We start from the raw sequence: 13,030 nt of genomic DNA on the forward strand, positions 1-13,030 counted from the left end.
GGATCCTTTTTTTTCTATTTCATTCAGTTTCTAATTACACTATCACGTCTTTTTCAAGAAAACAGCTGCTTTAGAACTTCAAATGTTCAACAACCTTAAAGTTTTATATGTCTTAACAATAAAAATGAAAAAAAAAAAAAAAAAGAGTAATCAAGGTGAGGATTGAACACAGATCTTAGGGCGTGGTAACGCAACTTGCTGATCGCTGCACCACAACAGCACTGCTATTCTTGAGTGGCCGGAATGATACTTAATCCTCATCATGACCCTGCAGGCTACAGTTTACTCATGGGGCTGCGAGACAATAAATAAGAAGAGTGGAGCTGCGGCAAAATAATGAATTAAAAGAGTGAGGCTATGGTCAAATAAGTAAATAAATGAAAAAAAGTGCGACTGCTGCTTTCTCTGTTCGCCATGCTGGAGAGGAACAGTCTGGCAAATGGAACGCAGAGTTGTTGTCAGTGACTACAGCTCTCATCTGATTGGCTGAAAGGTATGCGTTGCCCTGCCTCTGGCAGGACAGTCTCAAAAATACACACACACACATACAGGGGGAGTCATACGTGAAAGAGGATTTGCACATTCTCATTCAAGATGAACTCGCAAGTTTTAAACATTCAAAACTTTTTTGCACACTCTTATACATTTGCAAATGGTGTTTTGCATTTGTGAAACGTATTTTATGAAAATGTATTTATTTTGTGCACGTGACATTTTTTTTGTAAATATAAATAAATATTTTACGCACGTTAATTTGGTTTTATGCATGCGAATTTGGCTACGCATGTGTACATTGAGTCTTTTGCGTGAATTATTATTGAGTCTAATCTGTATGGAATCAGATTAGTCTCAAAAGAAAATCTACAAAATTTTTATTTTGAGTAGTTTTTCAATTGATTAGGATGTTTTCACTGTATTAAAAATAAACAATATAGATGAGTGTTATTTTTCAACTTAGTAAACTACATATCAATTTAATGAAAAATACATCACAAACTCACAGCTAAATGGAACTGATGCAAAATTTATAATTTCAGTGATACATATATTCACGTTACATCAAAACAAATATAAGCTAAAATATGTCATCTCATGTCGCAGTGGTTTTTGCCATATTAGTAACTGTATTAACTTTTGGTAACAATACGCTTACAATACCATTGTAAAGTCAGACAAAATTTAACTAAATTCACATTAAATGAACATTAAATAGACTCTTACTTAAATGAGTTTTCTCTAATTTGACAATGAATTCTTAAAATTCTTATTTTCGTGGTTCGTGGCAAACAAAGTTGACACTGCATCCTGTAAGAGCCATATTGTATTTTGGCAAATGCAAACATTTCTTTTTAAGAAAAGGCCATGGATGATCTTCAGTGCTGGCACTGCTTGATGTGCCGGCTTCGGCTTCATCACTGGCTGCAGCCATGTAGCTAATTAAACACCTGGGGCCTCATGTATCAACGCTGCATACGCACAAAAACTCTGCGTACGCCAGGTTTCGCACTCAAAATCGCTCAAGTTTGGATTTACTAACAATAAAATGAAAGTGTGAATGTGCGTTGTTTCACACAAACTTCATGCCTGGCGTACGTACATTTGTTGTTTGTGTCTGTTTTATTTCCATTGGCGACTCTTGAAGGCAGTTGTGTTAAATTGCACTCTACAAAGTGTCTTTGAGCCGTGCAATGGCAGCTGTATGAGATGGGTTCATCCGCATGTCTAGCAGGTACATAAGGTTTTCGTACCATGCAGTTGACCTGTCAAACATTAAAGTGCAATTTGCAGCGGTCGCCGTTTTTCCCAATGTAATCAGAGCAGTCTACTGCACACACGTTGCTATAAAGGCACCATCTGAAGATGAATTTGCATGCGTGAATCAAAAAACATTTCAATAAATTCAATAAATGTGCAAATAAAATATGATGCACAGACTTATTAATGATTCCTACTTGTCTTTCTCATGATGAAGATTATAGGCAAAATCTGATATGTAGCTGAGGAAAAAAATAGAACAAGTTCATCAGACACCGGATTCGATCCGAGTTCATGCTCCAACGTGTGAGATCATGCTACCATGCGTTGTACAAGCTACACCACTACAGCTGTTAAAGGTACTGCAAAATTTTACACCTTTAAATCACACTCTTTTTTTAATCCACTCAGTGCGATGTTCAGACCCAACTGTGTCAATCGCATCAGCTAAACTCTCTCACTCTCTTTTTTTTTTTCTTTTGGTATTAATTCCAGAGGACAAGCTTGCAAATAGCACTGCTTTTCTCCAATCTACCTCCGAAAGCAGAACCTCCAATTCACATTCTGTTCAAAGTTTCTCCTTTTGCTTGCGTTTGCCATTGCTTTTTCGTTGGGTTTTGCCAAAGTAGAGTCATTAGCATATTCATACGGGGGAGAAGGCAGGGAGGGGTTTTGCGCTCGTACATGTTGCGCTCAGTTTCACTTTCTTTCGGATGTACAAAGAGAATATGCGTGCTGACTTGTCGCGCACAATCACAATGTAACAAGTAAGAGTAAGCGTCTGTTCAAATGTAGTGGAGTAAAGTGTACATATATTCAATCAAAAATGTAGTCAAGTAGAAAGTAAAACCCTGCTGAAAAATCTAGCTTAAACCAGCCTAGGCTGTTAGCTGGTTGACCAGCCTGGTTTTAGAGGGGTTTTGGCCATTTCCAGGCTGATTTCCAGCCATTTCCAGCCTGGTCTTTGCTGGTCAGCCTGGAAAATGACCAGCTAAATCCAGCTTGACCAGCCTGGTTTAAGCTGGACATAGCTGGTTTTGGCTGGACTCCCAGCCTGGCTAGGCTGGTCAAGCTGGTTTTAGCTGGTCATCTCCCAGCCTGACCAGCTAAGACCAGGCTAAAAATGGCTGAAAACCAGCCTGTAAATGGCCAAAACCCCTCTAAAACCAGGCTGGTCGACCAGCGAAAACCAGCCAACCAGGCTAGGCTGGTTTAAGCTGGATTTTTCTGCAGGGAAGTTGCTTACATTTTTGATACTAAGTGCAAGTACAAGTACAAAGTAGCCAAAAAAAAAAAAAAAAAACACTTAAGTAAAGTAACGATGTCCATTTACTTAAGTACTTTACACCACTGGTGATGCTTAATGACTAAATGACATACTGTATAACTAAACCACTACTTAGCAATTTGCTCAATGCTTTGCCATAGTTTCTACAAGCATAAATTCAGGATAGCTTGAAAGAGCCATTGATAAAAAAAGAAAGCTTCTGAATTTGTAAATCTATGGGAACCTTTAGGTAATTGGATTTTTTTTCTATAGATTTACAGTTGAAGTCAGAATTATTAGCTCCCTTTAGAATTTTTTTTCTTTTTTAAATATTTCCTAAATTATGTTTAACAGGGGTGAGGCAATGGCGGAGTAGGTAGTGCTGTCGCCTCACAGCAAGAAGGTCGCTGGGTCGCTGGTTCGAACCTCGGCTCAGTTGGCGTTTCTGTGTGGAGTTTGGATGTTCTCCCTCGTGGGTTTCCTTCGGGTGCTCCGGTTTCCCCCACAGTCCAAAGACGTGTGATACAGGTGAATTGGGTAGGCTAAATTGTCTGTAGTGTATGAGTGTGTGTGTGGATGTTTCCCAGAGATGGGTTGCGGCTGGAAAGGCATCCGCTGTGTAAAAACTTGCTGAATAGGTTGGCGGTTCATTCGGCTGTGGCAACCCCAAATTAATAAAGGGACTAAGCCGACAAGAAAATGAATGAATTAATGAGTGTTTAACAGAGCAAGGAAATTCTCACAGTATGTCTGATAATATTTTTTTCTTCTGGAGAAAGTCTTATTTGTTTTATTTCAGCTAGAAAAAAAAGCAGTTTTTAATTATTATGAAACCATTTTAGGGCAAACAAATTATTAGCCCTTTAAGCTATTTTTTTTTCTTGATAGTCTACAGAACAAACCATCATTATATAAAAACTTGCCTAATTACCCTAAACTGACTTGTTAACTTAATTACCCTAGTTAAGCCTTTAAAATGTCACTTAAAGCTGTATAGAAGTGTTTTGAAAAAGATCTATTAAAATATTATTTATTGTCATCATGGCAAAGATAAAACCGAAAACAGAAATTGGGGAAAAAATTAAACTAGGGGGCTAATAAGTCAGGGGGGGCTAATAATTCTGACTTCAACTGTAGGCTATTTTTGTGGCAAAAAATAAACAAAAAACAAGCTGATATCTAGGTTGTTGATTGTCACCGCCTCTCTTATAAAATAACATCTTGTACAAGCTGAGGGCTTTAGTTCCTCAAACACCTCAAACAGAAATGTGGATAACTTTGCTTATTAATATTTACTTAATTTTAAAATGTATCTCTGCAGCTGTAGTCCTCAGAGCAGGTGCCTGTCAGCTCCAGGGACGTTTCAGGCTAAACGGAATGTACCAGGATGGAGATGTTATACTTGGTGGCATGTTTGAGGCTCATTTTTTCACTTTGTACCCTGAGCTGACTTTCAGAACAGAGCCAGCTCCACCATACTGTGAAATGTGAGTGAGTAAGATTGGATGCATAATTATGAAAGATGAGAGAATGGGTGATGATGATAATAATAATGGTTATAGTTGTAACTCAGCTTGATAAAGAAACCACTATATATTTTATTGTGTGTACTCCTGAAGAGTTCTATAGTTGATGAGTGAAAATTGACAATTTAGCTGTGTATTAATGCCTTTTATTTAGGTTTATATATATATATATATATATATATATATATATATATATATATATATATATATATATATATATATATATATATATACACTAAATATCAACTTTTCTTCTGTAGATTTAGTATGGAAAGTTTCCAGAATGTGCAAACCATGGCTTTTGCAATAAATGAGATTAATATGAATCCCAATCTTCTGCCTAATATCATTCTTGGTTACCATATTCATGACAACTGTGTGACGTTTGGAATGGCATTGCGAGCTGCCATGTCCCTGGTTAGTGGGATAGAGGAGTCCTTCATAAACCTAAACTGCACTGGTCCTCCTCCGATAATTGGAATTGTGGGGCATCCAAGTTCAACTCCTTCCATTGCAATTTCCAGTGTTTTGGGACTATTTCGAGTACCTATAGTAAGATAAGATGAAAAAAGCACAAGAAAATCAATATACAGATATGATCAATTAATTCATTAATAATTAATAATAATATATTGATTAATTTGTTTGTTGTATTCATTTAATTTTAAAAAAGCCCCGTTGGATGATAACACTATTTCTGCTATGTTCTTCCTCCTTTGATCACTAATCAGGTTAGTCACTATGCTACGTGTTCCTGTTTGAGTGACAGAAAAAAGTACCCCTCTTTCTTCAGAACAATCCCCAGTGATGCCTTCCAGGTGCGGGCTATGATTCAACTCATTAGTCATTTTGGATGGACCTGGGTTGGTCTCCTCTACAGTAATGATGACTATGGTACCTATGCTGCTCAGTCCTTTCATCAAGAAATGCAGTTATTTGGAATTTGTATTGCTTTTTCTGAACCACTGCGGTATGATAGCAACCCCAGAGATATTCAACGTATAATGGCAGTGATTCAAGCCTCAACATCTAGAGTGGTGGTTGTTTTTTCTCCATCAACTTTAGTGATACCTTTAATAAATGAAGTGGTGTTGCAGAATATGACAGGCAGGCAGTGGATTGCAAGTGAATCTTGGGCCACTTCACCTGTCTTTTACACTCCACATTTCCTGCCCTTCCTTGGGGGCACACTTGGCATAGCCATCAGACGTGGAGAGATTGAGGGGCTCCGTGAATTTCTTTTACAGCTTCGTCCACAAAATGATCCAAGAAATAATATGCCTAAGATTTTCTGGGAGAACATGTTTGGATGTAGTTTTGAAACTGGGGCACAAGCAAAAAATGTGTGTACAGGACAGGAAGATCTGAGCACCACAAACACATCTTACACTGATGTTTCAGAATTGAGAGCAGCAAATAATGTCTATAAGGCAGTTTATGCCCTGGCACATGCACTTCATGACCTAATGAAGTGTGAGGAGGGGAAAGGACCATTCAGTGGAAACAGCTGTGCTGACATAACTAATCTAAAACCGTGGCAGGTAAGACCAACAGATAGATAGCAAATTTTCTATATCCATATGAAAATCAAAACATGTCTTCATTTAAATAAACATAAAAACAAAAAACACTGATTATAATAATATAACTTTTGTCCTGTCTATAAACTGCACAGCTTGTTCACTATCTACAGAAAGTGAACTTCTCCACACGCTTTGGGGATCATGTGTCATTTAATAAGAATGGAGATGCTCTGGCCATCTATGATGTGATGAACTGGCAGCCAGGCTCAGACAGATCAATAAGAATCCACACAGTAGGTGTAGTGAGGGAAGAGCCAGAAAAAGGATTGATGCTGACACTGGATGAGGATGCAATATACTGGAACTTTGAGACAAAAAAAGTAACTTTGCATTATATTGTCATTTTTTTTTTTTTTTTCAAAATTGAAAACTAGATTACAAATCACAATAATTGAATAAAAAATTAAGCAATTTTTGCTTAAATTTTTCAAATTGGTTTCATGCATGTAGCCTTGTTAAAAGTGTCCTATATGAACATGCTTTGCATTTATTTTCTCCAGGTTTTGGGTTTTTGTTTTTCTAGAAAATTGTAAAGCAGAAAGTGGAAAACCATTTGATATGAACCCCAAAAAAAACCTGTAGAAAAATATGTATATATCATGTAATTCTTTAAATATGAAAACACAAATAACTAATTCATTTGTCTTAAAAATCCCCAGAGTAGAGATTATTTGGTCCCACACTGCAAAAAATAATCATCAAAGTAATCAAAGTAAAAAGATAACATAAAAGAATCAAGAGTCAAAGAGCCCAAGTAAAGTAAAAAACACTCTCAACAATAAGCCATCTAACAAAACAAGTATTTTCAGATCTCATTAAGAACTTGTGTAGATATCTGACAGAAATGAATTCAAAATTATTAGTAATAAGTAACAGTAAGCGATTAGTAATTTGGGATTTAGTGACCTGATATTGCATTTTTAAACAGTCAAATCATGTTGAAAAAAAAAAGCTTCTGTTTTAAAAATACAGGTGTTCCGGTGGACAGCAGGGCCTAAAGCTGTGAGTGAAGTCAGTTGTATTTTTTTTTCTTCAGTGTTTCTGCTTGTTAACAGCATGAGTTTATCATTAACGTTCAAGCAGCTTCTTTGTGCGGGTGGGACCAAATACAAGTTTATTTTACTCTGAAGAGTTTGCAGTGTATCAAACTGTGTATCAAAAAGTCAACTTTAGGATAAAGATACTGTATGAGTTAAAGGGTTATGTTGTTTTTAAATGGGGTATTATGGATGCACAAAGAAAAAAAAAAAACATTAAACAAGACCAATAATGTTTATTTGTTGGGAACACTGTATTACCATATTCTCATGACTTATGTACTTATAAAGTCATTTCCCACAAGCAACTGTAGTTGCCACTTGGACTTTTGACAAAGTATACAAAATACTATAGATCTCTTGAAAGATTTGTTTTGTTTGGATGAGTTTAGTGACCTTCATAATCAGGGTTTAAGATTAACTTTTTTGATCACCAGCCACTGTAGTTAGTGTAGTTAGTAGTTTTCCATCGTTACTAGCCACTTGCCATTTTCACTAGCCACAATTTTGTTGTTGGGAAAAAATATTTTATATGTATAAATTTGAATTTGGTATGGGTTGCGGCATGCTAAAAATTACTTGATTTAGATTTTGTGTTTTTTCCACTTGCCTCCTCATTCATTTACCTATTTTTTGTTTATGAGCTAACTCGATGAACATGAGCAAATGGGTTATGCTTTCATAAAAAAGTGTCGCATTGCAATTAGTTTTCTTTTTACAGGACTTTTCAGGGCTCAACACAATAAGGATTTACCTTTTTTTCCTCCAGCCACACCAAACTAATTATTTTCTTGGCACAAATTTAAATAAAGTTTCAAAACAAGCAAAATACTGCGTTATACATACACTTTTTATTCAACAAAACTGCGGACATTTTAAACATATTTATTATCATGCATCTAAAACTATGCGCAATGGTCTGTTTTGGCTCAAGATCCCAGATCACGAGTTAACTATGCACACAACAATATATTAAAGCAATATTATTGTAAAGGATTATTATTAAACTATATTAACAAAAATAACAGCAAACAAAAAGCAGGTAAAAAACATTCTGTGCGTGATAATGAAAGGATGATGCCGTGCACATGGTTAATGTTAGGCCAATTAATAATCTGTTCAAAGAAGGGTTAAAGCGAAAGTGGCAACAACTGCTGCTGCTTACAAAGAATCTCGAGCCCATGAAGGACTGTGGGTGCACGAGCATCGCACTAGTTTCTTTTCCAGGCACATTTGCTTCAAGGGAGGAAACGGCACAGAAGCTTTTAAACACTCGCGCGTCAAATTATCCATATGCGCAACACTAAAGCTCTCGGCAGTGAGTAAGGAAAGCCTGTATCAGCGTGTGCATGATCCACTTATTTGTTATTCACCTGCTTTCTTTTGCTACCGCGAAAAGCTGTTTTTGTCAGCCGTGCTGCTTCTTAATTAATTTAGTTAAATCTGTTAATCTGTAATCTGCAGTTTAATCTGAAGTGACGACGAGCCAGCACTGACAATAGATTCGATATGCACAATGAAAAAAAAAAGAGTTTCAGTCAGCCAAAGTGGCTAGTGGAAGTGGCTGTCTAACCCGCCACAACCTAAATCTGCCCGCATTTGGCGGCTGTTAATGTAAAGCCCTGTTCATAATTATATTGATATATATTTGTTAACAAAAAATATGAAAAGTTTTTTTAGTAATATCATAATTTCCATTATTTGACAGGTTTTGTCTTCATTTTGCATCATGGAATTAGGGGTTGGAAGTTGAAACCCTTGCGTGACAGATAGGAAATCAATTTCATTATATTATTTTAAATCCTTTATTTGGTTGTTTGCTTGCATTTAGAATTTAAACATGGACAACATGTAAAAAATTACTTATAAAAGGAAAATGGCACATATGAACTTTGGCATCTACAGTTGCAAGTGGGCTTAAATTAGTTAATTCAGGTGACATAACCAAAGAGATCTCAAATAAATGACATATCAAGTGATGTCTTTGACAGCCACCACAGTCTGTTTGCAGTGAAAGCTGCCCGCGAGGAAGCAGACAAGCCACAAGAAAGGGCCATCCTGTCTGCTGTTTTGACTGCCTGCCATGTAGAGATGGGGAAATTTCTAACACAACAGGTGAGTAAATTGTTGTTGACAATGTTTAAATTCGAATTTAAAAGCTTTTTTTATTACATTTTAATTTTCTTTCTTATTTAAACATACAGATCCTACTAAGTGCACAGTCTGTCCAGATGATTTCTGGTCTAATCTATATAAGGATCAGTGCATTCCCAAAGAAGTAGAGTTTCTGTCCTATTATGATCCTCTGGGCATATCTTTGACCACTGCTTCACTGCTTGGCACCTGTTTCTGTGCTTTTGTGATGGTCATCTTTGTGCATCACCATAACACTCCCATAGTACGAGCCAACAATTCAGAGCTCAGCTTCCTGCTGCTTTTCTCTCTCAAACTGTGTTTCCTGTGTGTGCTTCTCTTCATTGGTCGACCGCAGTTGTGGACATGTCAGTTAAGACATGCTGTGTTTGGCATAAGCTTTGTCCTGTGCATCTCCAGCATTCTGGTCAAGACTATGGTGGTAATAGCTGTGTTTAAGTCCTCTAGGCCTGAGGGCAAAAAAGCAATGAAATGGTTTGGAGCAGCTCAACAAAGATGTACAATTCTGGTCCTAACAGCCATCCAGGTTGTTATATGTGCAGTCTGGCTATCAACTGCCTCTCCAACTCCCCATAAAAACAACCTGTACATCCGCTCTATAATAGTATATGAATGTACTATAGGCTCAGTGACTGGATTTTCAATGCTTTTGGGATACATTGGACTGTTGGCAGCAGTAAGCTTCCTTATAGCCTTCCTGGCAAGAAATCTTCCAGATAATTTTAATGAAGCAAAGTTTATCACTTTTAGCATGTTGATCTTCTGTGCTGTATGGATTACATTTGTTCCAGCATATGTGAGCTCTCCAGGAAAATACTCGGTGGCTGTAGAAATATTTGCTATTTTAGCTTCTAGTTTTGGACTATTAGTGGCAATATTTGCCCCAAAGTGTTACATTATCCTTTTACATCCAGAAAGAAACAATAAAAAAACCATCATGGGAAGAGAGACACATTAGGGATAGTAAACATTAATCTGTTTGTGCAATTGTGAAAACTTGTTTAATACTATTTCATTGTTTCTAATCTGGGTCGCCATATCGGAATGAACCACCAACTTATCCAGCATATGTTTTACGCAGCAGATGCCCTTGCAGCCGCAACCCATCTCTGGGAATTTGTAGCAACTTCTATCTGCTTAATAGAAAATTACACTAATGTATGTACATGCAGACCATAAAGGTAAAGCTGCTTTGAAGTGTATATTGTGTTTATTTTTAATAAACATGACTTATGTAATGTAATTTATGTTTAATTCATAATATAATTATATTTTGATGACAGGATTATGGGGCGTAATGGTGGCACATTGGGTAGCACAATCACCTCACAGCAAGAAAGCCGCTGGTTTGAGCCCCGGCTGGGTCAGTTGGCGTTTTTGTTTGAAGTTTTACCATTTACATTCCTGCGCATAAATGGAAAAAGATTAGGCCTTTGCCAGGTAGCAGAAAACTGACGACATTATGTGAGTTTACATGTTCTCCCCGTGTTTGCATGGGTTTCCTCCAGTTGCTCCGGTTTCCCCCACAAGTACAAATACATGTGGTACAGGTGAATTGAGTGTGCTAAAAATTGACTGTAGTGTATGAATGTGTGTATGAATGTTTCCCATTGATAGGTTGTGGCCGGAAGGGCATCGCACTAGTTCATTCCGCTGTAGTGACCCTAGATTAATAAAAGGAGTAAGCTGAAAAGAAAATGAATGAATAATCAATTTATTGATTTAAACATAATATGACTTCAAAAATGATGCCTCATATAACTTTGGTGGAAAATTATTGCAAGTTGTTTTTTTTTTTAAATTATTATTATTAAAAAACCGAAGCACAGTTGTGGCAGTGTTTAATTTTGGGTAGTTCATAGGATTAATGTGTCGTTCACACCAGACGCAGAAGACGCATCAAGCGTGAGTGATTAACATGTTTACTCAAAGTAAAGACGTGAACAGACATCAGGTGGCATGATTCATGAGAATGAAGCGGCGTGAGTTGAGCGTTTTGCACGATTGATGTTTTGCTTGAATCACTCAACTTCATCATCCAGGTTACGTTTCTGGAGGAGTTTATGAACTCACAGAGCTGGGTGCACCTCTAAAAGGATTTAATTAACTCGTACACTGCTCCAAATGAGTCGGCATTGTTTTTCAGCCTTCATAAAGCACATAAACACAGCTACTCTCTCAATTCAAGAGTTCACACTAAGCTCATGATTTACACATAGCTTATTTGACATGCTATCCCAGGTGAGAGCCCTGAGCTTAAGCGATCCTCGAGCCCAGGGCTCCCCCCTTTTGCAGGGCGAGGGGAGATTGAGCTCAGGTTGATCTCAAACTTCCCCGCTGCTGAGGCCAAGGTGAAGAGTAAGACATTGTATAAAAGGTTTAGGCTTATTTTATCTATAATATACAGCACATTTGGATGGTGGGAGGAAACCGGGGAAACGCACGCGGACACAGGGAGAACATACAAACTACGTACATAAATACTAGATGGCTCAGCGAGGACCCAAAGCTATAGGTATTCTTGCTGTGAGGCAACAGTGCTAGTCACTGGGCCACCGTGCTGCCCATTTTGGACAAAGGAGGATGAAGGGGAGGAGGGGGGTTTCTTCCAGACGAAGATAGTTGTAGAAAGTAAATGAGGATATATATATAGACTTGGGATCTTTAGATTGGAGGATCATGATTAGGTAATGTGGACCAGCTGGGTCAATAATAATTACATGCTCCTCTAGAAATTAGTTTAAAAGTAAACTTCACTAAAATCCATGTTAGCCGTTTAGCAACGAAGCTACAATCATCGGGCAGACAGAAGCCCTGCCTATCAGTCTATGGCTCAGTAAATTAAATGTGCGAATGAAGCGAGTAAACTTAAAATGTTCACAAGTCTATTTACAAGGAAATAGTGCGATTTATCCATGTGTTCCGCGTCTGGTGTGAACACAGCATAAGAGATGAGGAATTGGATCAAGGTGAGATTTATATGTGCTCTTTAAGTACCAATCGACAGCAAATAATTTTGTAACATGCTCAGATAATCATGATTTACGTAACAAGTTATACAAATGCCAGCTTCATAAATACATTTTTTTTACTTAATTAATTGCTTCTATTGTTTTACAGTAAAATGCTCGTATTTCATTAAATTATATTATTATATTACATTAAATCATAATGTTTATCATATTATATTACATTAAAATGTTCTTAGAAAAGTAGAAATACTAATGAATATCTATATTTATTTTTGTTTCATTTTAAAATACCATGTACTTTGCAACAAGAATAGTTCATATTAGAGAATAGAGAATAGTTTGCTACAAGAATTATTCGTATTAATAATTAAATAATTTATTAAATAACTGTTTTTGGCTCGATTTTTCGATTTTCGTAATGGATAAATTACTTTAAAATTCATTATCCACTTGTAGGCGGCATTCCTCTTATTGCTCTAATATACTAGCAGTATTATTAGACATTTATCATTACAATTTAACATTAAAATACTGTTATAGTTCGCCGTTAAAACTGCTGCTCAATTGCTCCTGATGCTGAGCAAAAGATTTGTGAGCACCACTTGGTTTGAATGATTGTTTCCAAGCTAGGCCTATATAATTATTATTATTAATTATAGAACACACACACATTTTCTCTCACACAACAAGCCTTCCTTTTGAAACTTTCGCTGGATTAATGTCGAGTACACAGTAA

The 13,030-nt window shown here is 36.8% G+C and overlaps 1 protein-coding gene across 3 annotated transcripts; it reads left to right on the forward strand.

Moving 5' to 3' along the window:
* Nucleotides 1–4,262: 4,262 nt before the first annotated feature.
* Nucleotides 4,263–11,120, forward strand: olfcq8 (olfactory receptor C family, q8). 3 transcript variants are annotated; one of them, XM_073929781.1, is made up of 6 exons: nucleotides 4,263–4,509; nucleotides 4,809–5,100; nucleotides 5,280–6,089; nucleotides 6,224–6,451; nucleotides 9,160–9,283; nucleotides 9,373–11,120. In XM_073929781.1, the coding sequence occupies exons 1-6, from the start codon at nucleotides 4,289–4,291 to the stop codon at nucleotides 10,278–10,280; spliced, it is 2,583 nt and encodes an 860-aa protein (XP_073785882.1). In that variant the 5' UTR covers nucleotides 4,263–4,288; the 3' UTR covers nucleotides 10,281–11,120. The 3 variants fall into 3 exon arrangements, with proteins under 3 accessions (XP_073785882.1, XP_073785883.1, XP_073785884.1); XM_073929782.1 differs by having other exon boundaries at nucleotides 6,242–6,451; XM_073929783.1 differs by lacking the exon at nucleotides 9,373–11,120 and having other exon boundaries at nucleotides 4,400–4,509; nucleotides 6,224–9,277.
* The last annotated feature ends 1,910 nt before the right edge of the window (nucleotides 11,121–13,030 follow it).

The sequence above is a fragment of the Danio rerio genome, chromosome 18 (genome assembly GCF_049306965.1).
Source record: "Danio rerio strain Tuebingen ecotype United States chromosome 18, GRCz12tu, whole genome shotgun sequence".
NCBI lineage: Eukaryota > Metazoa > Chordata > Actinopteri > Cypriniformes > Danionidae > Danio > Danio rerio.

Bases quoted from the DNA above. Each gene is read 5' to 3' on its own strand.
- olfcq8 (XM_073929781.1), top strand. From the start codon at position 4,289: ATGTGGATAACTTTGCTTATTAATATTTACTTAATTTTAAAATGTATC. The intron at 6,452-9,159 runs GTAACTTTGCAT...TGTCTTTGACAG, and splicing joins GGAACTTTGAGACAAAAAAA to CCACCACAGTCTGTTTGCAG. The intron at 9,284-9,372 runs GTGAGTAAATTG...TTAAACATACAG, and splicing joins GGAAATTTCTAACACAACAG to ATCCTACTAAGTGCACAGTC.